The following is a 25,258-nucleotide window of genomic DNA, read 5'->3' as shown; positions in this document are numbered from 1 at the left end:
CAGAATCAGCAGAAAAGTATTAGATTACAGTGGTTTCTACTTCTAAACAATAGGCGCTTAAATCCGCGTGGCAATGGAAGTAAGCGTGACACTGACAAATACATATATTTTAGATGACCGAAAATTAAAAGTTTGAGTTTACAATGGTTTCTGTTACGGATAAACAAAAAAACACGTTAAAATGGGAGTAATTACGTGGCAGCTTTGAAATTTTTTAGGAGAAATTTGTTTGCGTGTCTACAGGAAGTAATGAGTTCATTTCGTTTGTTCAGTGTGGATAAATCAGGTCTGCAAATAATAAAATACTTCTCCCATAGGCACAATTACATCGGTTGGAAACAGGGTTGTTCGGAGTAGCATGCTTTAATATCTTCCAAGATATTTTAAAATCTGTTTCAGTGTCTTTCAACTGCCAAATGTGCTTACTGAGTTCTGTGTTGAGTCTCTTGCTTGGATGTATTATGGGCTATTGTTCTCTACTTTTTCATTAGCTGTCTGAGTTTCTTTGTTCCCGTCGCTCCTTTTTTTCAGTTAAAATTGTATTAATTATCAACTTTACAGCCAACCGATTAAAAATGTCACAAATACACATTGTGCTAACACACCAAGTAAGCCTTTTCTTATCCCGTTTTGTCATTTGAGCAAAAAATGACACATTCTTACCTAGACGATTAATTTGTTCTTTTATGGCCTGAATTTGTCCCTGAGTCAAAGCTAGGTTGTACACCTGCATCTGGGTAATCCTGCCTTTGAAGGAACTGCCATTAGACTTTCCCGCTCCCATTATGACGTTGTTCTGAGTACCGAGGTCAACATCTTTTCCAATGTTTTCCTTCCCAACTACGTCTACATTAACCCACACCTTGGCCTCGCCACTCGAGCGGTTGTAGGATGCGCCAACAAAGATCCAGCCAGGTGTGAGAGAGGAGCTCTTAAGCGCCGGGTACGTTTCCAAGTGATCTCCCTTTCTAAAACGGGCAACAACTTTCTTTTTGAGTATCCTTATCACGAATTGACGTTTTTGTCTTGTCCAGTAGGAGAAGATAAGTCCGTCTTGGCTATCGTAGTACAACCAGCATAACACTGTCATTGAGTAACGCACATCTAAAGGGAGGTTGGAAAACTTGATAGAGCTATTAAATGTGCCTTTAAACTCATAGGATCCGTTAGCATTACCGTCAGGACCTGGAGCCAGACTAACCCAAGTTGGGATGCCTCGGGCTACCCGATTGTTGACCTCCTCGGTTCCGTGCGAGCCATTCAGAGGAAAAAATGCAACTGGATCTGGAACTTTTCAGTAAAAAAAAAAATGACTGTAAGTGGGTTAAGAACGATTTTCCAGCTGATCTTAAGCCTCAAAAGGACTACAGTATTTCAGGTGACAAGGTACTTGTCGACAACCTGTGAGAAAGTCATAATCGTTGGCAAAAATATTACGCTTTACTGGATGATAAATTCCACTCAGGTTTTTGAAATGCCAATGTCATCAACAACGGTCCTTGTCAGGATTACACTCACTCAGACAATCATAACTTACCGACTTAAGAGCAATTCTCCAGGAAAGTGAAGCAAAGTTGGAAATGAAAAATTTTAACCCCCTTCAATTTTTGTGTGGAGGTAGGTTACCTTGGGGGATAAACAAAAACAACCATATTTGGATCGTTAGATGTATCGTTGCCATGGTAACCGCACTAGATGACGTCGGCCTTAGGACCATGTTTTGAGCAAAAGTTCCATTCTCAAAAAGTAAAAGTAAACGAGTCTGGTTCTCAAGTGCATGTGAACCAATTCAAATAAAATTCATGCAGATGGTAGAGCCACTCTCCCAGTTTACAAAATTCGCCGTTAGAATAATTTGGATTTTATAAACAGGAAGAAAATGCTCGTCTTACCATGTTCCCTGTCAGCCATTTAGACAAGCAGGAAAAACAAGCACAACCATATTCGTAATTTCTCCGAAAGTACTCTTTTCACATAAACCAGATTAGCAGCAGAGATTACACAGATATTGACGTTTCTAAATATTATAAAATTAATTTGGGGAAAACTATATTCTGGCCATGGGTGCTGAAGACATCTGCGACAAATTGCAAAAGATTGCAAAATTGGTAATTTTGAGGGCTCTAGTATTTGGCTCCAACAGGCTTTAGAGAGAGAAAATCAGCTTCAAAAGTATCTTTTATCATCTTGTCTGCTACCTACATTTAGTAGATAAGGTTTTGGCCAACAAATTTGATGAAATATAAATTGATACAAAACCTACCTTAAAGGTCTTGGGAATTTCTTCAGGATGCTTTCGTCGCGTGTTTCTCTCCGGTGTCTCTCCTTCGCACGCTCCGTTTTTTTTTACCAAATTTAGTGCAGACTCTAATCTAACAGTTACTCCCATCGAATATCCAGTTTGCTGTGTTTCAGACCAGACATGATGATACAAGTAGCCAGCATACACTTGACAAACAATAGTTGACGAGGTCCAAAACATGGTCGTAATACTTGCGATTTCTGCCGTCGAGCACCTAAATTCATCAACATTATCCAACCAGGAAGTAAAGTAAATGTGTCGAGATCAATGTACAAAGCAAATGCATGCCTTTGGACAATCCAAAGTGACGTATTTGGCTAAAATCGAGTCAGATATTGCGATACTCGACAAGCCAAGAGTTGTGAATAAACTGAACGCATAGGCCGGAAGTCCGAGAAGCGCAACTGCTGACCGGATGTAGCACAATGTAATGGGATGTAACACCGGATGTAAGTGTAATGATATCCTCTTGTAATAGGGTTGTTTTACAATGGCAATGGTGAAGAAAGCCAAAACAAAACAAAAAACAAAAACAAAAACAAAAAACAAAAAAACCGAAAACCGAATGAAAACAAAAACAGAGGAAATGAAGCTGAACTGAAGCTTGAGTGAAAATTGAACATAAGAGCCATACCCCCCCCCCCCCCCAAAAAAAAAAAAAAAGATTGCTTTTTAGACTGTGAAAATGCAATTACAAATTCAGTTATGATTAACTATTCGTGACAAGAGAATGAAAAATTCGCACGTGAAATGTTACATTTATTTACCTGCACGGCAAAGAATGAGATCCATTTCGTTGCTGATTTCATCACGGCCGTAGGCTAGGCTTGCACGTGCCTGAAAATATCCCTTTGACATTCACTGAGTTTTATATTGTTTCCACTGCACTCACAAACGTCCCTTTTGGGTTTTGAAAAAGAACAACTTTCCATTGTCCCGACCAGGATATTTTCCTTCGCACGACGATATGCAAATTTCCCTTACAGTGTTTTTGATCGACGGCACAAATTTAATTCCGGTCACCCCTACACCACCAAAAAAACAACAACAAACAAATAAATAAACAAACAGAAAGAATGCAAAAATTTGGGCAGGTATTAGGTACTGAATGTGAAAATTTATCGGCCTGGAGAAGACTTATTTATATCTGGAGGAGAGGTGGGTCAAAAATTCCAACTTCATAACTTCTAATGTGTACGCTAATGCCCCAGATTAGCGACGTATCTTACATGCAGGCCATCCTTAACATCCAATAATCAATGAATGATAAATACAAACAAACCAGGGAAACATGGGCGGCTTATGTGGTTGCGTAAAACGATCAAAGAAGCGCTTTTATTTTGTCTTCTTTATTCCCCACTGTAAAACAGTCATAAAAGCGGATCAAAAGTCGTTATTTTATCCCTGTATCAATGATATATTGTACTAAAAATATCTAAAGAAAAGACAATGCCATTGCGTCAATGTCGCTTTATTTGAAGCTACAAAAACAAACAAACAAACAAACAAACAAAAAGCGCGTATATCGCATTTTAAAGTACATCCGGTCAGCAGTTTTGCTCCTGGCATTTCCGGTCTACATACGTTTGGTCGTAAACAGGTCGTAAACAATGATTTCTTCGCTTCTCAACCTTGTACCACGAAATGCACGGCTCGATTTAGCCAAAGACTTTATTCAGAATCGTCGCAGACATGCATTTGCTTAGCTGTGATCTTGATGCATCTATTTAACTTCCTGGATGGATTGTATTGATGATACAATCGTATGTCGATACTCGACACACGACTGTGTTTGACCTGTTCGACTGTTCTTTATTCGGGTTAATGCATCACCATCTTTGGTCTAAAAGTAGATTTTCGGCGAGGCTAGCCAGTTAGATTTGTCCTTTCCGCTAGAGTCTGTGCAAGATTTGGTCAAGAAAATGGAGCACGCGAATTGAGGAGAGACCCATCCTATACGACAAAAGCATCCTGAAGAAATTCCCAAAAGTTGCAAGGTAGGCTTTGTTTCAATTTATATTTCATCAAATTCGTTGGCCAAAACCTAATCAATCAAATGTAGATAACAGATAAGATGAATGAAAAAAACCTCTGAAGCTGATATTCTCTATCTAAAGCCTCTTTGAGCCAAATACTGGAGCCCTCAATATTTCGAATTTTGCAATTTTTTGCAACTTGCCTCGGATGTCTTCAACATCCATGGCCAGAATATAATTTTCCCCAAATAGATTTTATGATATTTATAAACTTCAATATCTTTGTAAGCTCTGCTGCTAATTTGGTTTTTTGGGAAATAGTACTTTCGAAGAAATTACGAATATGGTTGTGCTTGTTTTTCCTGCTTGCCAAAATGGCTAACAGGCAACGTAATAATACGAACATTGTCTTCTTGATCATAAAACCCCAAACTAAACGGCAAATTTTATAAACTGGGAGAGTGTCTCTACCATCTGCATGAATTTCATTTGAATTGGTTCACATGCACTCGAGAGCCGGACTCGTTTATTTTTACTATTTGAGAGTGAATTTTTTGGTCAAAACATAGACCTCAGGCCGACGTGATCAAGTGCGGTTACCATGGCAACGACACATCTGCCGATCCAAATATAGCTGTTTTTGTTCATCCCTCCTCCACACAAAAAATGAAGGAGGGTTAAAAATTTTCATTTCCACCTTTGCTTCACTTTCCTGGAGAATTGCTCTTAAGATATTAAGTTTTGGCTCAAATCATTTAAATGGTACATTTGAAATCTCACCAAACACAATGCTGAGATTGCGGAAGGAATAGAAATTGTAATTACAGTAGAAGAAGTAAAAATCAGCATTAATTTGCTCTGACGAAGGGATAACGTCCGAAACATCAGCAATCGAATCTCAGTGCTGTGGCCAGAATACATTATCAACTCTGTTGATAAAACCAAACAGTGAGTTTCCACTGTTCACCAACGCAGCAACACAGTTTCTTTAGAACCAACCCCTCTTACTTTGATGGTGCACTGGTTTAAGTTTAAATTAGCTAATTCATTCAGATTTAATGCTTACGTTTTTGTAATTTTGGTATATTAAATTTCGAATGCTGTACGTAGTGTGTGGCCTGATCCCAAGCTTTTAAGGCAATGAAGTCTAGTTGTGCAATAAAACCTAAAGTACAGTCGAGTCCACTTAAGTCACCGGAAGTCTAGTCATAAGATGAAACCGGGAGTGTAAACAATACTTTGAGGAGGGTTGGAAAGTTGTCCGATGGCGTCCATCGGATCCATTAGAAACACATCGATTCCGACGGAATCTCCGGAAGTCTAGTGGTGTCATGAGCCAAAACAAGCACACTGCACCTGTAACATAACTCCTTCTTTAAGCCCTAAGCCGAGACTTGAACGCTTTATATGTAATACAACTAGTTCTTAAAACCGGGAGTCGATAGAAGCACGCTACACATGTAACATAACTCGTTCTTTAAGCCCTAAGTCGAGACTAGCACGCTACGCATGTAACATCACTTGTTCTTAAAACCTTGAGTCGAAACAAGCACGCTACACATGTAATCAAGAGAGAATACATGTTTAAATCAGCAGCAAACTAACGGCGATTTAACTTAAGGTTAGGCAATTAATTGTTCTCCTCCGCTGTGAAGCTTCCTACCGCTTGAAAATCCGCGAAAATAGATCGATAAAAATAGCAAACGGTGGATCCAAAGAAGGAACTTACGGAGTAACTTCTTTCTGAATTTGACCTACTCCTTCCTCCCATAAAAAGGACACTGTTATGCTAGGTTACTATTCGTTGCAAGAAAAGGTTGCGAGGTGAAAGCTCTTGGTCGTCATGACTGATTTCAGTTTCTCAGCCAAACAAATATCGATGCGATGCAAGGTTTGGCACAAATAATCTATTGCTGTTTCTCTAAGAGACACGAAACATAACCTTTAGGAATTTCCTTTCTAGCTGCAGCACTTAATTTCAATGTATTTTTTGTAGAAACAAGTTGGCTTAAAGAGTCGCACTACAAAGAACCTCAAAGAACTCGCTGTTTTTGGAAACAAAACAAAGAAACCAGCTAAACGTAGAACTGGCGTGCCCAGCTAATGAGGAGCGAGTATTTTCGCCGCTTAGCCTATCAGGAGTATAAAGGTGAAAGGAAAATTAAGAAAAAAATGCCCTCCGTTACAACAAATCAGCATTCAGCAATTTTGCCCTCTGTATTACATTGTTGTGGTTATTGTTGATGGGCAGTTTGCTGCACATGCACTTAAAATATACACTTTTTATTGTTGAAAACCGCCCTATGACCTGTCCATTTCAAATTGTTCATTTCAACATCAGGGACTTCAAGTAATATAGCAAACACAGCAAAACCTGGCACGGATTTCTCTTCAAAAAGCGTGAGTTTGAAAAGCTATTCGATTATTTTTACGGCCTTAGAACTGCAGAGATGTCAGTGTAGTCGCCGATTACTCGAGAACTGTCATTTTGGGTCGGATTTCCGGTCTTGGGTGTCGTAAAAAATTCCAGGATGTTTGATCGCCAATAGACAAAATCACTCCGTAAAGGTCGATTTATTATTTACTTGACAACACTCTTACAGATTTGTTTCTAATTTCGCCTACAAGTTGTCTAGATTGAGTAGTTTAAATCCCTAAAGTTTCGTCATAAAGTGGCTGAGTAGATTTCGAGATAATCGACAACGTTTAAAATGAGAGGCTATGCACTACCGTTGCTATGGTAATAGTTGTTGCTTGGTAACTGATGAGAAAATTAACTTTGATCATCTGTTGAAATGATGATGTAGTATGAAGGAGAACGAAGTTTATATTCTATGCGAGATTGTAATTTCAAAATTTCCACCCTAAGTCTAGAAAAACTGATGCGAGCCTCCTTAAGTCACCGGAAGTCTAGTCATAAGACGAAACCGGAAGTGTAAACAATACCTCTGCAAGTGAATGATCCTTCAGTATTAATGCAAGCGGCACTGGTACTGCAGTTGTGTGTTTCTTCTTCACACTCGTTAATATCTGAAATAGGTTTAATGGGAAATGACTCCGTGATGGAAAGATGTAATGGCCTGAGCATCACCATCAGTTGAGGCCTTCTCCGTTTACACTTGTTTACATTCACAGAAAGTCTTAATATAAGATGACTTGAATTATTGAATCTATCTGCTACCTTTAAACAAATGTAAACATAATAAAGTAAAGCAATAAAAGATTACTGGTTATATAACTACTGGAACATTAAAACAAACAAACAAACAAACAAACAAACAAACAAGCCAATGATCAAAAGAAAACAAGAAAAGGAAAACAATATAACCTTAATTGACATACAAGCTCAGGCATACACATAAAAGAGGGAAATGTCAGTAGAGATTCTTATCTGCAACGTTTTTTACGGAGACTTCTTATTAGAACTTTCAATTTCAGTAGTTGTTAAGCTCTGTTTGTATGTCTGTTTCACATATTTCATGTGAAAAGGTAAATAATAATAATAATAATAATAATAATAATAATAATAATAATAATAGTAATAGTAATAGTAATAGTAATAGTAATAGTAATAGTATTAATAATAATAATAATAGCATTAGTAATAATAATAATAATATTAATAGTAATAATAAGAGTAATAGTAATAGTAATAATAATAATAATAATAATAATAATAATAATAATAATAATAATAATAATAATAATAATAATAATAATAATAATAATATTGGGTTACACAGGCAGTTGTGCGATCCCTTGGTGTTGACACACACTGCGTCCTGGTTGCAATTATGGATGCATCCTCCATATGCACATATAGAAGTTAAGGCCTGAACCAAAAAGCATAGTCCTTAAGTGATTCATGATTCATTCCTAACCTGTACAGTTTTGTCCGTCTCCTGTGAATCCAGCTTTGCACATGCAATTGAATCCTCCTTTGGTGTTGTTACACACGGCATCATTACCGCAGTTGTGTGTTTCTGTCACGCATTCATCTATATCTGAAATAAGGTAAAAAGGATGATAAAAAAATGATCGAAGAAAATACCTCCAGTACCTGTAGGCCCATCCCCACCGACAGCATCTCCAGCGACAGACAAAAAATATAAAAATATAATGGAGATTTCGTGTGATTGCACTTGCAGAAAATGACAATTCGGGTTGGAAGGTATTACCGTAGCTGTACCACTTGAGCGGACAGGGTGAAGAAATGTCAACCCCTATTTACCTGTGCAGTTTTTCCCGTCCCCAGTGTACTCTGGTCCGCATGTGCAATTGTACGCTCCGTTGGTGTTGTTACAAACGGCATTTGCACTGCAGTTGTGTTTTTCTTCTTCACACTCGTCGACATCTGAAAGGAAACAATTTTAAATAAATCTCTGTCCATTTAAAGAGAATTAGAAAAAAGGAACAAAAATACTTCACTCATCCGAAGAAAGTGGCGTAGGCCTTAAATAAAAAAAGAATTACAGGTGTAAATTGGAACTAAAAAAATCCACAACGTAATATAACAATTTCGATATCTGTCAAAGTGGTGGTTTTGTTTACTGATTGCAGTTGATCAAAGTTCGACCCTAAAATAAAAGACCAGCTGTTTGGAATGAATGATATCAAGGGATTAGCGATTAAAATTTTGAATTTAACCAGACGTTTCTTCTGCCATTAAATTTGAAAGAAAACGAAATTGAATGAAGAATGTTTGTCACTCCTCGACTTCATGAACAGAATAGTGTTTAGATAGCGCATTGAGAGAATATCAAGCTTATATAATTTTTCTTCTCACTTTCTTATCCTTTTTAGTGTAATATTATGTCCTGGGAATTATTACCATAGTACAGAAGTAAAGAGCGCAAACAAAGAGCATAGTTTTAATGAGAATAACAAACAAATCATAGAATCTTAACCTGTACAGTTTTTTCCGTCTCCTGTGAATCCAGCTTTACACATGCAATTGAATCCTCCTTTGGTGTTGTTACACTCAGTATCATTACTGCAATTGTGTGTTCCTATCACGCATTCATCTATATCTGAAATGAGGTGAAAAGGATGATAAAAATGATTTAATGAAATACCTCCAGTACCAGTAGGCCCATCCCCACCGACAGCATCTCCAGCGACAGACAAAAAATATAAAAATATAATGGAGAATTCGCGTGATTGCGCTCGCAGAAAATTACAATTCAGGTTTCAAGGTATTAGCTGTTCTACTTGAGTGGGCAGTGTGAAGAAATGTCAACCCCTATCTACCTGTGCAGTTTTTCCCGTCCCCAGTGTACTCTGGTCTGCATGTGCAATTGTACGATCCGTTGGTGTTGTTACAAACGGCATTTGCACTGCAGTTGTGTTTTTCTTCTTCACACTCGTCGACATCTGAAAGAAAATAATTTTAAACAAATCTCTGTACATTTAAAGAGAATTATAAAAAGAGGAACAAAAATACTTCACTCATCCGAAGAAAGTAGCGTAGGCCTTAAATAATGAACAAATTACAGGTGTAAATTGGAACTAAAAAAAATCCACAACGTATTACAACAATTGCGATATCTGTCAAAGTGGTGGTTTGGTTTACTGATTGCAGATGATCAAAGTTCGGCCCTAAAAAGAAAAGACAAGCTGTTTGGAATGAATGATATCCAGGGATAACCGATTAAAATGTTTAATTTAACCAGACTTTTCTTCCTCTATTAAATTTAAAAGGAAACGAAATTGAATGAAGAATGTTTGTCACTCCTCGACTTCATAAACAGAATAGTGTTCAGGTAGCGCATTGAGAGAATATTAAGCTTACATCTTCTTTCTTCTCACTTTCTTATCCTTTTTTAGTATAATATTATGTCCTGGGAATAGCAAACAAAGAACATAGTTCTAATGAGAATAACAAACAAATCATGGAATCTTAACCTGTACAGATTTGTCCGTCTCGTGTGAATCCAGCTTTGCACGTGCCATTGAATCCTCCTTTAGTGTTGTTACACGCGGTATCATTACTGCAGTCGAGTGTTCCTGTCACGCATTCATCTATATCTAAAATGAGGCAAAATGGATAACGCTTGCTCTCAGATAGTTAAAAAGTGCACTGTCTTGCAAATCATCGAATAGAGATGTTAAAATGGAGAATGCTAGCCAGGCTGTATCAGAGAGTTAGGTCTAGTAACTGGGCAAGTGGGCAAGTCAAAATATTACCGGTAATCCCAAGACCAGTAATATTTGCGCGTTACCAAATGGAAACTGGTTTTGACTTGTACTCCATTTAAGTAATCGCTGTTTTAAACAATAAGAGAAACAAAGCCCGGTCATGTTCACCTGTACAGTTGTATCCGTCGCCAGTATACCCTTGCTTGCAGGTGCAGTTAAATGATCCTTGGGTGTTGTTACATAAGCCATACTTGCTACAGTTGTGTGTTCCTGACGCGCACTCGTTAATATCTGCAGTAATAAAGAGGAACAAAAAACGAAGATAAATGAAAACCAATAAAAAAGAAACCTAGTGGACTATGGCGCGTTTTTAGTGTCAAAATTCAAACTATCAATTCAAACATTCGATCCTTCAATTCAAACATTCAATCCTTCAATTCAAACATTCGATCCTTCAATTCAAATCTGCAATTGTTCGGTTCAAACTTTCGATCCTTCAATACAAACATTCAATCCTTCAGCGCAAAAATGGAATGGGTCGATTCAAACATTCCATCATTCAATCCAAATATGGAATTGTTTGTTTCAAAAATTCGATTCTTCAATCCAAACACCCTTTTCTTCAATCCAGAAATGCTATTCTTCAAGTTAAACATGCATTCACTGTATTGCCTGGCCTATCATTCAGTTCAAGCATGCATTTCGTCGATTCAAACATGCCATTTTTCAATTCAAACATTTGATCATTCAATCCAAACGTGTATTTCTTCAATCAAATCCTGAAACTCAAACACTACACCATAAATTCCGCGTTCAATTTCGATAGAAAATGCTGAAATCCTGCTGTTGAAACATTCTGCACTTTAATTTTAAGATATAAAATCCAGATTATAAATTCAAACATAGTCTCACAATGTAGTTGTGCAGTGGCTCGATTCAAACATTCACTTCGGCGATTCAAACATTCACTTCGGCGATTCAAACATTCAGCTCAGCAGTCCAAACTTTCAGTTCCTCTCCAGTAGTCTGGAACCGAGGGGACTCTGTAAAACAAGGATACGGACGGGCGGATGCGGACGGCGGAATAAATTTATTGGTTAATTGCCACCTTCTAAGAAATGCTAGCTTTGGCTTTTTTTAAATTTTATTTTTATTTGTTTATTTTTTAATTTGAATTGATTTTATTTTTTATTGTCAGTCAAACAGCGAAAACGCTATGGAATGTTTCTTCTCGTTTTTCAACCAAATCAGTCTGAGTTTGCAGTGGAACTCGGTACATTAGTACGACACACCATCCGGAAAAAACAACAAGTTCACATTCATGAACATTTACAGGATAATCTGATTAACAGGTAAAGTACCGTACGAGCTTTTGTTAGGCATTAAAGATTGGAAATCGTGGTTATTGTTCGAATAGACAGATCGATACAAGTTATTAAAAAATTATTTTAAGATGTCCAAAGATTTCCCGGCGTAGGATTTCTGAACGTGTCATTTTCTTCCCTTTAAATTTGTACACAAGTGAAATTTTCCTTGCAATATGAGGGCTTTTTTTGATCGGGTTTTGCGTCTTTTCGGTTTTGATATTCATTGCGGATTCTGGTTTTTCTCATCTTGGAACATTCACATTATTTTATCTGACAGAAAAACATGTTTTTTTCGGTCAGTTTCTGGTTTTCCTCCGGTTGCCTCGGCGGCGGCCTTCAGTCCCCAGTCAGGTCAGGGGTCGTCTTCTCCGTGAACTTGGTACAGTCGAACCTCGATTATCTGAACTCGTTGGAACTTGAATAAAATGTCCGGATAATCGACAATATGAATATTAATGAGACAGGAATGTAAAAAAAATGTAATAAAGAAAGCAGAATTTGTCAAACAAACCGGTTGATGCTTTGAAGCTTTCGCGATCGGTCGACTCCGCGTTCAACTTCGCTGAGAAATGTTTCGCTTTTCTCCTGAAGAAGCGGACTTGAAAATTGGTGTTCCACTGCTGAGTAAACCAGGCCCCAGTTGTTCAAAGAGTGGATAACTTTATCCACCGGATAAGTCGCTATCCAGCGGAGCAAATGTACTCCAACTACCGGTAACGCCTTTTGGCAAGTTTTCCACACAATCCCATACTTAAATTTGACATATGTTTCTACTCTATCCATAAATTATAGGGCTATTGGGAAAATCTTGCACGCATTTCATCTGCTGGATAGCAACCTATCCAGTGAATAAAACTATCCGCTCTTTGAACAACTGAGGCCAGGCGTATAAGGTTTTATCCAATTGCTCTGAAACGTTCCCAAATCTGACGCAGGGAAATCTTTGGACGTCTTAAAATAATTTTTTAATAACTTGTATCGATCTGTCTGTTCGAACAATAACCACGATTTCCAATCTATAATGCCTAACAAGAGCTCGTACAGTACTTTACCCGTTAATCAGATTATCCTGTAAATGTTCATGAATGTGAACGTGTTGTTTTGCCGGATGGTGTGTCGTACTTATGTACGGAGTTCCACTGCAAACTCAGGCTGATTTGGTTGAAAAACGAGAAGAAACATTCCACAGCGTTTTCGCTGCTTGACTGACAATAAGATATAAAATTAATTCAAATTGAAAAAAAAATAAAAATAAAATTTAAAAAAAGCCAAAGCTAGCATTTCTTAGAAGGTGGCAATTAACCAATAAATTTAATCGTATCAACATCCTATTTTCTTCCACTTCTTCTTCTTTTTTTTTTTTTTTTTTTAAGCCCCATCCGCCGTCCGCCATCCGCCGTCCGCATCCGCCCGTCCGTATCCTTATTTTACAGAGTCCCCTCGGTTCCAGACTACTGGAGAGGAAGTGAAAGTTTGGACTGCTGAGCTGAATGTTTGAATCGCCGAAGTGAATGTTTGAATCGCCGAAGTGAATGTTTGAATCGAGCCACTGCACAATTACATTGTGAGACTATGTTTGAATTTATAATCTGGATTTTATATCTTAAAATTAAAGTGCAGAATGTTTCAACAGCAGGATTTCAGCATTTTCTATCGAAATTGAACGCGGAATTTATGGTGTAGTGTTTGAGTTTCAGGATTTGATTGAAGAAATACACGTTTGGATTGAATGATCAAATGTTTGAATTGAAAAATGGCATGTTTGAATCGACGAAATGCATGCTTGAACTGAATGATAGGCCAGGCAATACAATGAATGCATGTTCAACTTGAAGAATAGCATTTCTGGATTGAAGAAAAGGGTGTTTGGATTGAAGAATCGAATGTTTGAAACAAACAATTCCATATTTGGATTGAATGATGGAATGTTTGAATCGAACCATTCCATTTTTGCACTGAAGGATTGAATGTTTGTATTGAAGGATCGAAAGTTTGAACCGAACAATTGCAGATTTGAATTGAAGGATCGAATGTTTGAATTGAAGGATTGAATGTTTGAATTGAAGGATCGAATGTTTGAATTGATAGTTTGAATTTTGACACTAAAAACGCGCCATAGTGGACCATCAGTGTGGAAATTGAAATAGTTTAAATCTTAATTTTTTTTATCGCTGTTAGAAATTGCTTTTTGTTAAGATTTATGAGTGTTTTGGTCTTGATTTAGTTAACGTATTTGCCGTAAACATTAACTTTAAAAGCAATAGAAGCAACGAGACTTTCATTTATGAGATCTTCAGGAGTAGCCATCTGCACGACGGAACTGTTTTGCGCGTTTAGCGTGTTAGTTTGATTAACGTCAGAAAAGTAAGGAAACGGTTAGAAAAAAAGAATTGAGATAGAAGCTGCTAAACAGGCAATCAAATAATTAAAAATGACAATTTCACTTCCACGCGTGGCAAATTATTTAATATTTGCTAGTATTTCCACAACCAGTCGAGTATGTTGGATTTATAGAAGAAATCAACTAGATGATTGAGAAGATTTGGATTGCACTGTGTAATCATCTCCGCGTATAGTCTTCTACCAGAGTGTCAGAGCGACTAGAACGTTTTTACGAAAACTTTCTCTTAATCAGTCCACATATGAACTTGGACACAAAATTGATCTAGTCAGTACTCGTCCTGCATGAAATTACATTGTCTGCGGTTAACCGTGACTGATCATTTATCAGTTATCACTACCCTAAGAGCAGCTATACCAGCTTCCACAACGATAGGAGCACCTTTTAAGGAAAACTAAATCAATAGATATACACCTATTTTTCACCGACCTTGCAGCTACTGAACTGTGCCAAAACACCTTCGGGAGTTGAATGAAATTTTAAATTGTTCCAATAATATCTTGGCTTAGCAACCATTCACAATAAGAAGAAACTTCTCAAAGAAACACTATTACTATGAGACCACGTGTGCCTTGATATAGTGACGACATTCTGGCAGCAAAATGAATGAGAAGAAAAGCAGTTGTGTGTTTCTTCTTCACACTCGTTAATATCTGAAATAGGTTTAATGGGAAATGACTTCGGGATGTGAAGATATAATGGCCTGAGCATCACCATCAGTTGAGACCTCCGGTGTATGCTTGTTTACATTTACAGAAAGTGTTAATAGAACATTAGTTGAATTATTGAATCTATCCGCTACCTTTAAACAAATAACAGAATCGAATAAAGCAATAAAAGATTACTGGTTATATAACTACTGGAACGTTAAAACAAACAAACAAACAAACAAACAAACAAACAAGCCAAAGAAGACAACAAAAGGAAAACAATATAACCTTAAATGACATACAAGCTCAGGCATACACATAACAGAGGGACATGTCAGTAGCGATTTCTTATCTGCAACGTTTTTACGGAGACTTCTCATTATCTTATCAATTCTTATCAATTTCAGTAGCTCTTAAGCTCTGTTTGTATGTCTGTTTCACATACTTCATGTGAAAAGATAAATAATAATAATAATAATAATAATAATGAGGGTCTAATCACAGCTAGAAGGGCAGCTACCTAACGCGTTATGGATTATGGACAAGTCAATTTCACCTGTGCAATTGAAGCCGTCTCCAGTGTACCCTAGGTGACACTTGCAGAAGTACGATCCATTGGTGTTGATACACTCTGCGTCGAGGCTGCAATTATGGATGCATCTTCCATACGCACATTCGTTAACATCTATAACAAAAATATTGGACACAGATTATAGTTACACGAAAACCTCAAGACAAAAGTGAACAGCCATAATCTTACCAGCTAGTTCGGATATACCAAATAATTATTCAACACATTGTAACACTGCCAAAATATGGTCATGGTGAACTTAATATACGTTGTCCGCACATAACAGATATCCTGCGATATACGTAATTTCGTGTATCGGGAAGAAAAATGGCAGAGCACTTTCAAAAAGCAATGACCTCACAAGTACAACTAATTTATTATAATGCTGTTTCATAAAACACAAAGAGGCAACCAATTTTGCTGCCAAGATTTGTAATGGTTAGTGCGAAGACTTTTACTGATCGATACCTTTTTGTTTATGAACTGGCAAATTACAGTTTAGCAAAAAAATTTTTTGCTAGACTTTTGTATTGTTCCGTATTCTAGCAAAGGCTCGGAAATAACAAACAGTATTTTCTTAGATTGGTTCTTGTAACAATTAAACAGAGTACTTGACTCGTCTTGAGGAGATGGAGAAAACCAACTAAGAAAACAGAGCTCACAAAGTCCCTCGAGCAATTTTATCTCTCTGGTAGACAAAAGGATTGAAGTAGTAAAAAGCAATAACTCTCAGAAGCCTTAAAGCTGGCTGAAAAAACCCGTTTAGTATCATAACAGATCCAGAGTTCTTGAAAGCAACAAGGCACAAGATGCGTTTGTCAAAACACCAATGAAAGATAGAGAATTACTTGCGCAGTAAACAAACTATCAAACTGTCCGAATCCATTATACCCAAGAGATATATAAATTAATTTTTAACTTTATATGGGCGTGGAAGCCTCCTCCTAAGCCTCATAAGTGTCACCATAATTGGGGAAAAGAAAAACGGCGGCTTAAAAGCGTTTGATTTCCAAATCATGGAAAAAGCTCTCAGAATTGCTTGGATCAACAGCATTCAAGACGACTCACATGCTTCCTGGAAAATAATCCCCAATCACCACGTACACAAACACGGAAGCTTATCCTTCCTAACAAAGTGCAATTACGCAACAAACACACTTGATCTCAAAAATCTTACCACTGTCTATAAAAACATTTCAGACTATTGGTGCGAGTTTAGAAAGTCTTCAGGCTACGGTATCACAACACACCTTAAAAATGAAGTACTATGGAATAACTGTAACATCCTCGTAGATAATGAACCTCTGTTCTACCAAAATTGGTTCGACGCCGGGATTACCAAAATAGGTGATTTACTAAACCACCAAGGTGTTTTTTGGATTTGAATGAATTTGGACAAAAATTCCAAATGAATGTACCTTTTACAAAATATTATTGTCTTGTAAATGCAATCCCAAAACCTTGGAAAGTAAGACTCACAAACCCTGCTCCGACTACCAAACCCAGTGCCTCTCTCAACGACTCCTGTTTTCTAAAAGACGTTTTCAATCCCCGTACTGTTGAAAGCAAGATTCTTCGTCACGGATTTGCAGAAAAGGTCTATCTCATGTCATTTACAGTCACCAAGGAGGTGAAAATAATGTTTCAATACAAAGTGATTCATAATTTTCTTACAACCCGTACCACACTTTATCGTGATGATTTAATAGAAGATGCTACTTGTAACTTATGTTATGCCACGGAGAAAACTTTGACCCACTTACTGATAAATTGTGTTACCTTAGCCGAGATTTGTACCTCGTTCCAAAACGTTTGGTACGAAAAAACAAGCGAAATAATAAATTATCTGGAAGCCATATACTTTACGGCTGGTTCGACGGGACAAAACATTGGCAGGTACTTAACTATTGCTTATATATTAATTGCAAAATATAGCTTTTTTCTGCACAAGCCTTCGTGGAGATGAATTAAATTTTCAAAACTTTCTTCTGCTTATCCAAGGAAAACTTGAAATTCTCAAAGAGATCGCGACTGAAAATAATTGCCTGTCTAGTTACTATCGCAAATGGGCTTGTCTCGTTTAATTGTGCACACTTCGATGTTTTGAAAAAAAAAAGATGCTTTAAAATGTAACTCTTTTGTAATCAAAAAGTATTGTTAGATGTCTAAGCATAGTGTTTTAAGTAGTTTTGGATGTAACTTGTGATTATTCATAAGCAGTCATAGCATTAGTTTGTATGTAGTGTAGATATTGTATGTATAGTTAATAAGTATCGTCAACAGTGTAAGTATGGTAATTATCGTAAGTAGTGTAAAACTGAGTTATGTAAGACAGATGAAAAATTTTTTATTCAAAAAAAGTAATAAATTTGCAGTTAACGACGAAATTTGTTTGCGTCTTTAGCGTGTTAGTTTAATCCACGTCAGAAAAATTAAGAAAACGGTTAGAAAAAGGAATCGAGATAGAAGCTGCTAAAAAAGCAATCAAATCGTAGGAATGACATTTCACTTCCATGCTTGTAAAATTTTCCAATATTTAATACTATTTTGCACAAGGAAGCTGTTGGATTTGTAGACGAACAATACTAGATGATTGAGGAAATTTGCTCCTTACCCTGTTTGCAGTGTGCAAACATAAATCCAGGCGGACACAAACACCGGTATCCTTTATCTGTGAATCCAGATTGACAGGTACCACCGTTATGGCAAGGGGCACGATCACAAGCACTCTACAAAATAATAAAGATAAAGTATGAATGGGAATATTAACAGAGATGAACAATACTCTTTGCTCGATAAAAAATTGTAATGAGCAAATATTTAGGAGGAGCATTACTTTACGCTTAGTATTCGCTTAGGATAAAATTTTCAAAGGCAAAAAAGAAGACAACGGATGAGAGGAGGAAACTAGCTAGCAATAGCCCGCACTTTAAGATAAACAATAAAAGTGAGGTTTGAATCTCATTGTCACTGTTTTTTTTTTTTACTGCAGCATAGACAGGTGACTATGCATTTAAACATCATCACTTGACGTTGAGAAAAAGGGTGCAGGCAGAGACCACCATCTATTCTGTGGTTCGGTGGGTCCTGGTCGGATATAGTAGTGTTGACCACTTTCCTAAGACAAACTACGAAAGCCTGGAAAGTAACAAGCGGAAAAAAAAGAAGGAGAAGTAGAAGAAGAAGAAGAAGAAGAAGAAGAAGAAGAAGAAGAAGAAGAAGAAGAAGAAGAACAACAACAACAACAACAACAACAACAACAACAACAACAACAACAACTTACGTCTGCCCCACGGTACAAGTAGCCCTCTGTGTTTACAAAATCCACATTGTGTCCTCGATGAGTGGCGTTATTCAAGTCACATCTGTATGTTCCCTTGGCATTTGCTGTATTGTGAAAATTAATACTGACGCAGTTGGGTTCATGGTAACAACGCAGTTCACAAGCACTCATATCTCGGACTCTGACAGTGATTATGTTGTGATTCTCCAGACGCTTGTTAGCAAAGAAGTAAAACGAAGGGAAGGCTAATTCACGACATTCACCTGAAAGATTCCAATTAAATTGAAACTGATGAGACAAAAAGTGAAAAGTGTGATTTCTCTTGGAAGTATCTAGATGAAAAAAAAAAGGTTGTCCTCACAGTGGTTGGACGTTTTCAAAAAGCTTACCTGTTGAAATACTTGCCCAGTCAAACCAAACGAGAGATGCGTTATAAAACAACAGCTTAATTAGGCAATTGTTGGAATGTCCTGCTTTGTTTGACAGGATTGTTTCACGTTTCTCTTAAGGTGTGGGATAAGTATACCTACCTTACCGAAAATTATATCCCAGTTACATGCACAAATTAAGCAGCAACAAAAAATAAAAAAATAAATAAATAAAAATGAAACAAAACAAAACAAACAAAAAAAAAAATACAAAATCCAATCCCAAATGCTGTATTTCAAATTGTTTTACAGCCTTTTAAAAAACAAATTTGCATTAACTAACACCACACCGTCGGGTCTGTTTGGATTCTTTAGATGAGATTGGTTTTCCGATAATGCTAGCCTGCCTTATTTTGCACTTTAAAACAACACATGCCTCTGTTAACATGTGTAAACCAAAGGAGACGTTCTCCAGCGTAAATTTGGGATGGCATTTTGGCAAAAAAACTTCAGCTTTTTTCAATCTAAATCCGATCGATCTAAGATGATTAAGTCCCTCCGAAAAAGATGTTTCACTGAAACAAACCGTTGTGTGCCCCTGTTGTTATGTAAACTAACGTTACTATTTCTGGCAAAATATCGCAACAGTGTTTGACAATCATGTTTGCAGCTTTACTTTAAGTATAGATGACATTGGTACTTTGGGTTGGTGGATAAAATTTTGGCGAGAAAATGGTTCTTTAATTTCTTGAAATTTGTATCTTTGTGGGTGTACAGTTATTATTAAAATCTGGATAAGTGGAAAATGCAATTTCATAGATGATTGGCTTAGCAGCCGTGGGATAACAGGAATTATAATATAATCGAGAAAATAGTGGTCATTAAATCGCCTTTGTCAACATTTCTTGGCTGCTCTATTGTGCACGTAACAATTATTTTATTCGCGCTGGTTGGATATAGAATGATTATAGCAATTTCGTCGAACATTGCGGCCTTTTTTTGCGGTCTAAAATGGAGAATTTGGCGGCTAAAATTTACTTTAGCCCTCTTCTCTAACCCAATCAGAAAGAAGAAAATAACATAGCCAGCCAATCAGAAGTGGAAAATTGTTCGCGCCGTTTCCTTGCTTGTTTGACTGGAAGCGCGGCCATCTGCAAAGAAATTGTTTTGAGCTACAAAATGGCTCAAAAACCCAACGAAGTAAATTCTCAGGCGTCTTTGCCAGATGTAGAGAACTTATAGAAACTCGTGGGGGATGATGGAAATAGCGCCTGTAGTAGTTCCATTGCAGACGGAGAGGTGAATGTAAATTTGTCTTCGTAGAGCGAAACCCGCTCATTTTAGCAAGTTGCGCAATTAATTTTAAAACTTGTAATTTACTATTTCTTCGTTGTTTACGAAATGATGTAATTTTAATTTTGAAAAATTAGAAGCAAAGATTCTTTTTGGCAAATTTAGTGATGTTCAGCCAAAGTTTTAAGCTTATGTGACAATAAAACCTTTGGACAATAAAATAAACGCCGACGCTACACTGGCAGCGTTCCAGATATCGCTTATTGTATTGTCTTTCATTCCTTTCCTGAATGCCCTCTCAAACTATTATAAAACTCATTCTAAAAAAAGCCTGATTTGGGTCAAAAACATATTTATGCCCGCGAACATTTACTCTATTGTTTTATTATGTGATTATAAATAACTCGGCGCTACGTGCGTGATGGCCTCATTAATTACGGCATGGCCGGGGTTAAATATCAAGCCTCTAAATCCGACGAACTAGAATATGATGAACATTTTTTTAACATAACAAATGGCGACAAGAATGGTGCGACAGAATTTAAAACATACGAAAAAAAAAACTAAGTTGTAGTTAAACGATGTTTTCTACCTAAGTCTACTCTGCAATTCCGCTATTTTAATTTACTTTTATAAATAAAGGTTCAAAGCGAAACCGGCATGAACGGAAAATAACTAAGGAATATGAGGTCATGTTTTCCATTTTTCATACCTTTCAAGGTATAAAAGTGAGATGGACTATCAAAGTCAGGAGGTTTGAGGTATTTGTGTCTTTGGAGCGCAAAACAATAAGAACCTAACAAAAATGTTTCGTTTTCTTGAAATCCAGCTGCAAAGTCCTCGGTGTAAATTTTTACTGAGCTTGGTTTTTAATTGAAGTCTACATCGTCGAGAGACAAGAAATTGCCTCAGTAATAAAGCATGCCAGGCTCGTTTTTACGATAGTGTCAACCTAAAAAAATTAGAGTTTGGTAATACAAAAGTGCAATGAAACAAAATGTTGGTAGTATTGGCAAAATACTGGTAATATTGGTAAAATGTAGTCACAGGAAGTTAATTGTCAAGGAGACGACCAAATAAGCAATTACCTGTCGTGGAGTTTTTTCCACATGTCAACAGAACTTCTCAATATTTTGGAAAATATTTTTAACCTGTTCGTATTTGAACGAAATTTAGGTCAACAGAAGGAATTTGCCAACTTAACATTTCTTACAATCACGATAAAGGTATTTAAAATAAGGATGTACTATCGGCGATACTGGCGTCCCTTTAATTAGCTGTTTCCTTTTTAATATACAACTGAAATATGTCTAGATCATGCTTACGAAATTTAGGTTAACAGCAGGAATTTGGCAACCCGACACTTCTAACAATCACAATGAAGGTATTTCAAGATAGGATGAACTATCACTATAATTTGCTGTTCCCTTTTCAATCATGCATTTGTGATGAAAAGATATATCCAACTGGTAAAATATTGCGTGAGTTTTATAACAGCTAATAATCTCAACAACCAGTCTGGTAAAAGGTGAAGCTGAAATATAAAACAAACCTTTTCTCCTAACTCAGATTTGAAATTATGACATAAAAACGTGCTATACAATTCTGGATAATTACGAATTCTGTTTTTGAGCTATATCGATTTGAACAGAATATTGGATAAAAATCGAGTATATTATGGGAACTCGTAAACTGAAATATTTTGCGACTCCTTACTTTACAAAGGAAAAAAAATAAGGAATGAATTTTGAAGCGTGATTTATTTTAAACCATGAAGGCTCTGCTATATGACAAAAAGTTGGCGGTTTCTTCTCTCAAATACGCAACGTACTGGTGCCAATTTTATCAATGCGTAAAATATTTCCGAAAAAAAGGCAGAAGCTGAAAGAAAAAAAAAAAAGACACAACTGCCAAACGATTTGTGAAAATGAAACTTGCCATCCAAGCAGGCGGAAACAACTCTCAATGATAAGACCGTTAGAAAAACGTAAAGCTGGGGCTTGGAATCCATGATTTTCTTTTGTTTCTATCGAGGCTGCACCGACAACTCGTCGGCTACAAATGTTGATTTTTGAAAGGAAGCGCAAACAGATAGCTTGTTGTTCTCAGCACCAGTAGAGTTTTAGCGTAAGTTTATTTGAACATCGCACCTGTCATTTTAAGCCAATGAAAACGCGATCAGTTGGCATCTAGACAGTTCCCTCGTCAGTTGAAAACAGGAACTTGTCATTAGCTAACTTAACGAAGCTATTTAAAGATGTTTGTTTGGATTTTAGAAGGAAGACAACTATGTCTGTTTTCGACTTTCTTTTGGCAAAAAAAAGTTAAGAGAAAAAGAAGAAATGTTAGAAAGGGAAGGAAAAACGGAAAGACACTTCTTCATTACTATCTGAAACACTGTATTGAAGTCATCATTTTATGGCTATCATTGTTAACTAAGGTTGTTGATTAATTCAAGGCTGCAATTTGAAAACAACCATGGCGAATTTTGTAATTTTAAAGCACGCTCGTTCGTCTATACAATAGAGCTTAGAAATTAGTTATTTGGGTCAAAACAAAATTGGTCAAATTAAAACGACAAAACAAACGTGTACTTGACAATAAAGTTTTTTCACCTGTTAAAGGACTCCTCAGTTTTTTGGTAGATACATTTATGTAGGTAATGAATCCAGCGTTTCTCGCTTCTCATCAGAATGAAATGTAACTTTACCGCATGAAAACTAAACATTTTGTTATTTCCACAGAAAAGGTATCTCTACAGAACACACCATGCAGCATCTTAGATCTTTGTGCTACATTAATTAGCCGTTTTTGTATTTTGATTTAAGGCTTATAAATTTTTCTTGATAGCTGGTTATGTAACGGTAATAAATCCAATAACGGATGAATATGGCGTGAGTTCACGAACATTTATTGTCAACTCAGACATGAAACAGTGACAACTTACTTCAAACGGGGTAATTTCCATCAGCGAATTCAGCTTCTGAGCCAAAAACGAGAACCGATATTGAAAACAATTTATTTCTATTTCTGAACTTCCGCAAATGGAATGTTACAACCCTTCATCTGGCTTTCGTTGTTGAATGAATTTTGAAATGTGCTTTCCTTGAAGAATTTATCCTCTTTTGTAAATCACAAAACGTCCTGGCCGTGTTTTCCCAAATAAATGAAAGTTGTCAAATCTGTCAGTACGCGGAATTTTTTGAACAAACAAAAGATACAAACAAACAAGAAGAAAAAAAAAGAAGAAGAAGAAGAACAAGAAGAAGAAAAAGAAGAATTTGAGGATATGGATATTAAGCTTACACCCAAACAGGCTGTCGCAACCTTCCGTGATTCCCCTTTCCTTTTTTTCTATGGTGATTGCTATGACAATTCGTCGGCTACAAACGTTGATGTCTAAAAGGAGAATGCCGCCGAAGAGATCTAGATAGCTCGTCCGTAGAAACAAATGTATTAAGCACCAGTAGAATTCCGACGTTTTTTTAACCAGGACGCTATTACTTTCAATTAGTTTAGCGGACGGAAAGGTGATGAGTTCAAATGAAGACAGGAACTTGTCACTTGTTAATTCAAACTGCTTGTGTCTCAGTTATTGTACTCTCTTTGAATTTTCTTCCTGAATGCCCTCTCAAATTATTATAGAACTTATTCTAAAACGAGCCTTATTCGTGTCAAAAACATATTTATGCCCGCGAACATCAGCTCTATTATTATATTATATGATTAGAAACAACTCGGCTCTACGTGTAAAATATCCTCATTTATTGCGGCATGCATCGGGTTAAATTTCAAGCCTCTAAATCCAACGAACTAGAATATGTTGCACATTTTTTGAGAATTACAAATGGCGTTTCCTTTTTAATATAAAACTGAAATATGTCTAGATCATTCTTACGAAATTTAGGTTAACAGCAGGAATTTGGCAACCTGACATTTCTAACAATTACAATAAAGGTATTTCAAGATAGGAACGGCACTATCATCGATACTTGGGTCGGTATAATTGGCAGTTCCCTTTTTGATACAAAACTGAAATACGTCTAGATGATGCATACGTGATGAAAATATTTCCAAAGGGTAGAATATTGCGTGAGTTCTAAAACACCTAATCATGTCAACAACCATTCTGGTAAACGATGAAGCTGAAATAGATAAGAAACCTTTGCTGCTAACTCAGGTTTGAAATTATGACATAAAAACTTGTTATACAAGTCTGGTTAATTATGAATTCCGTTTTGGCACCATATAGATTTGAACATAATATTGGTTAAAAACCGATTATATTATGGGAACTCCTAAACTGAAATAATTCACGACTCTTTACTTTACAAAGGAAAAAAAAGGAATGAATTTTGAGGGGTGAGTTACTTTAAACCATGAAGGCTCTGCTATATGACGAAAAGTTGGCGGTTTCTTCCGTCAAATACGCAATTGGTGCCAATTTTATCAATGCGTAAAATATTTCCGAAAAAAAGGCAGAAGCTGAAAGAAAAAACAAAACGACACAACTGCCAAACGATTTGTGAAAATGAAACTTACCATCCAAGCAGGCGGAAACAACTCTCAATGATAAGACCGTTAGAAAAACGTAAAGCTGGGGCTTGGAATCCATGATTTTCTTTTGTTTCTATCGAAGCTGCACCGACAACTCGTCGGCTACAAATGTTGATTTTTGAAAGGAAGCGCAAACAGATAGCTTGTCGATAGCAACTTATTGTTCTCAGCACCAGTAGAGTTTTAGCGTAGGTTTATTTGAACATCGCACCTGTCATTTTAAGCCAATGAAAACGCGATCAGTTGGCATCTAGACAGTTCCCTCGTCAGTTGAAAACAGGAACTTGTCATTAGCTAACTTAACGAAGCTATTTAAAGATGTTTGTTTGGATTTTAGAAGGAAGACAACTAT

General features: G+C 36.7%; 1 protein-coding gene across 1 annotated transcript in view; it reads right to left on the bottom strand.

Moving 5' to 3' along the window:
• The window catches only part of LOC146464313 (uncharacterized), a 205,964-nt gene extending 181,000 nt beyond the window's left edge, over nucleotides 1-24,964 (bottom strand). Inside the window, exons 1-10 of the mRNA XM_085129932.1 lie at nucleotides 24,892-24,964; nucleotides 18,689-18,951; nucleotides 18,020-18,134; nucleotides 15,391-15,519; nucleotides 10,585-10,707; nucleotides 10,183-10,305; nucleotides 9,529-9,651; nucleotides 9,186-9,308; nucleotides 8,510-8,632; nucleotides 8,160-8,282 (exon numbers count right to left, since the gene is read on the bottom strand). Coding sequence (XP_084986058.1) covers nucleotides 8,160-8,282; nucleotides 8,510-8,632; nucleotides 9,186-9,308; nucleotides 9,529-9,651; nucleotides 10,183-10,305; nucleotides 10,585-10,707; nucleotides 15,391-15,519; nucleotides 18,020-18,134; nucleotides 18,689-18,951; nucleotides 24,892-24,964 — 1,318 coding nt within the window. The remainder of the gene's footprint in view (nucleotides 1-8,159; nucleotides 8,283-8,509; nucleotides 8,633-9,185; nucleotides 9,309-9,528; nucleotides 9,652-10,182; nucleotides 10,306-10,584; nucleotides 10,708-15,390; nucleotides 15,520-18,019; nucleotides 18,135-18,688; nucleotides 18,952-24,891) is intronic.
• Between the last annotated feature and the right edge of the window lie 294 nt (nucleotides 24,965-25,258).

This window comes from Pavona decussata, unplaced genomic scaffold, assembly GCF_977016875.1.
Source record: "Pavona decussata unplaced genomic scaffold, jaPavDecu1.1 SCAFFOLD_165, whole genome shotgun sequence".
Classification (NCBI taxonomy): Eukaryota; Metazoa; Cnidaria; class Anthozoa; order Scleractinia; family Agariciidae; genus Pavona; species Pavona decussata.
The sequence above is the reverse complement of the archived record's forward strand: the minus strand, read 5'-3'. Positions and strand labels throughout refer to the sequence as shown.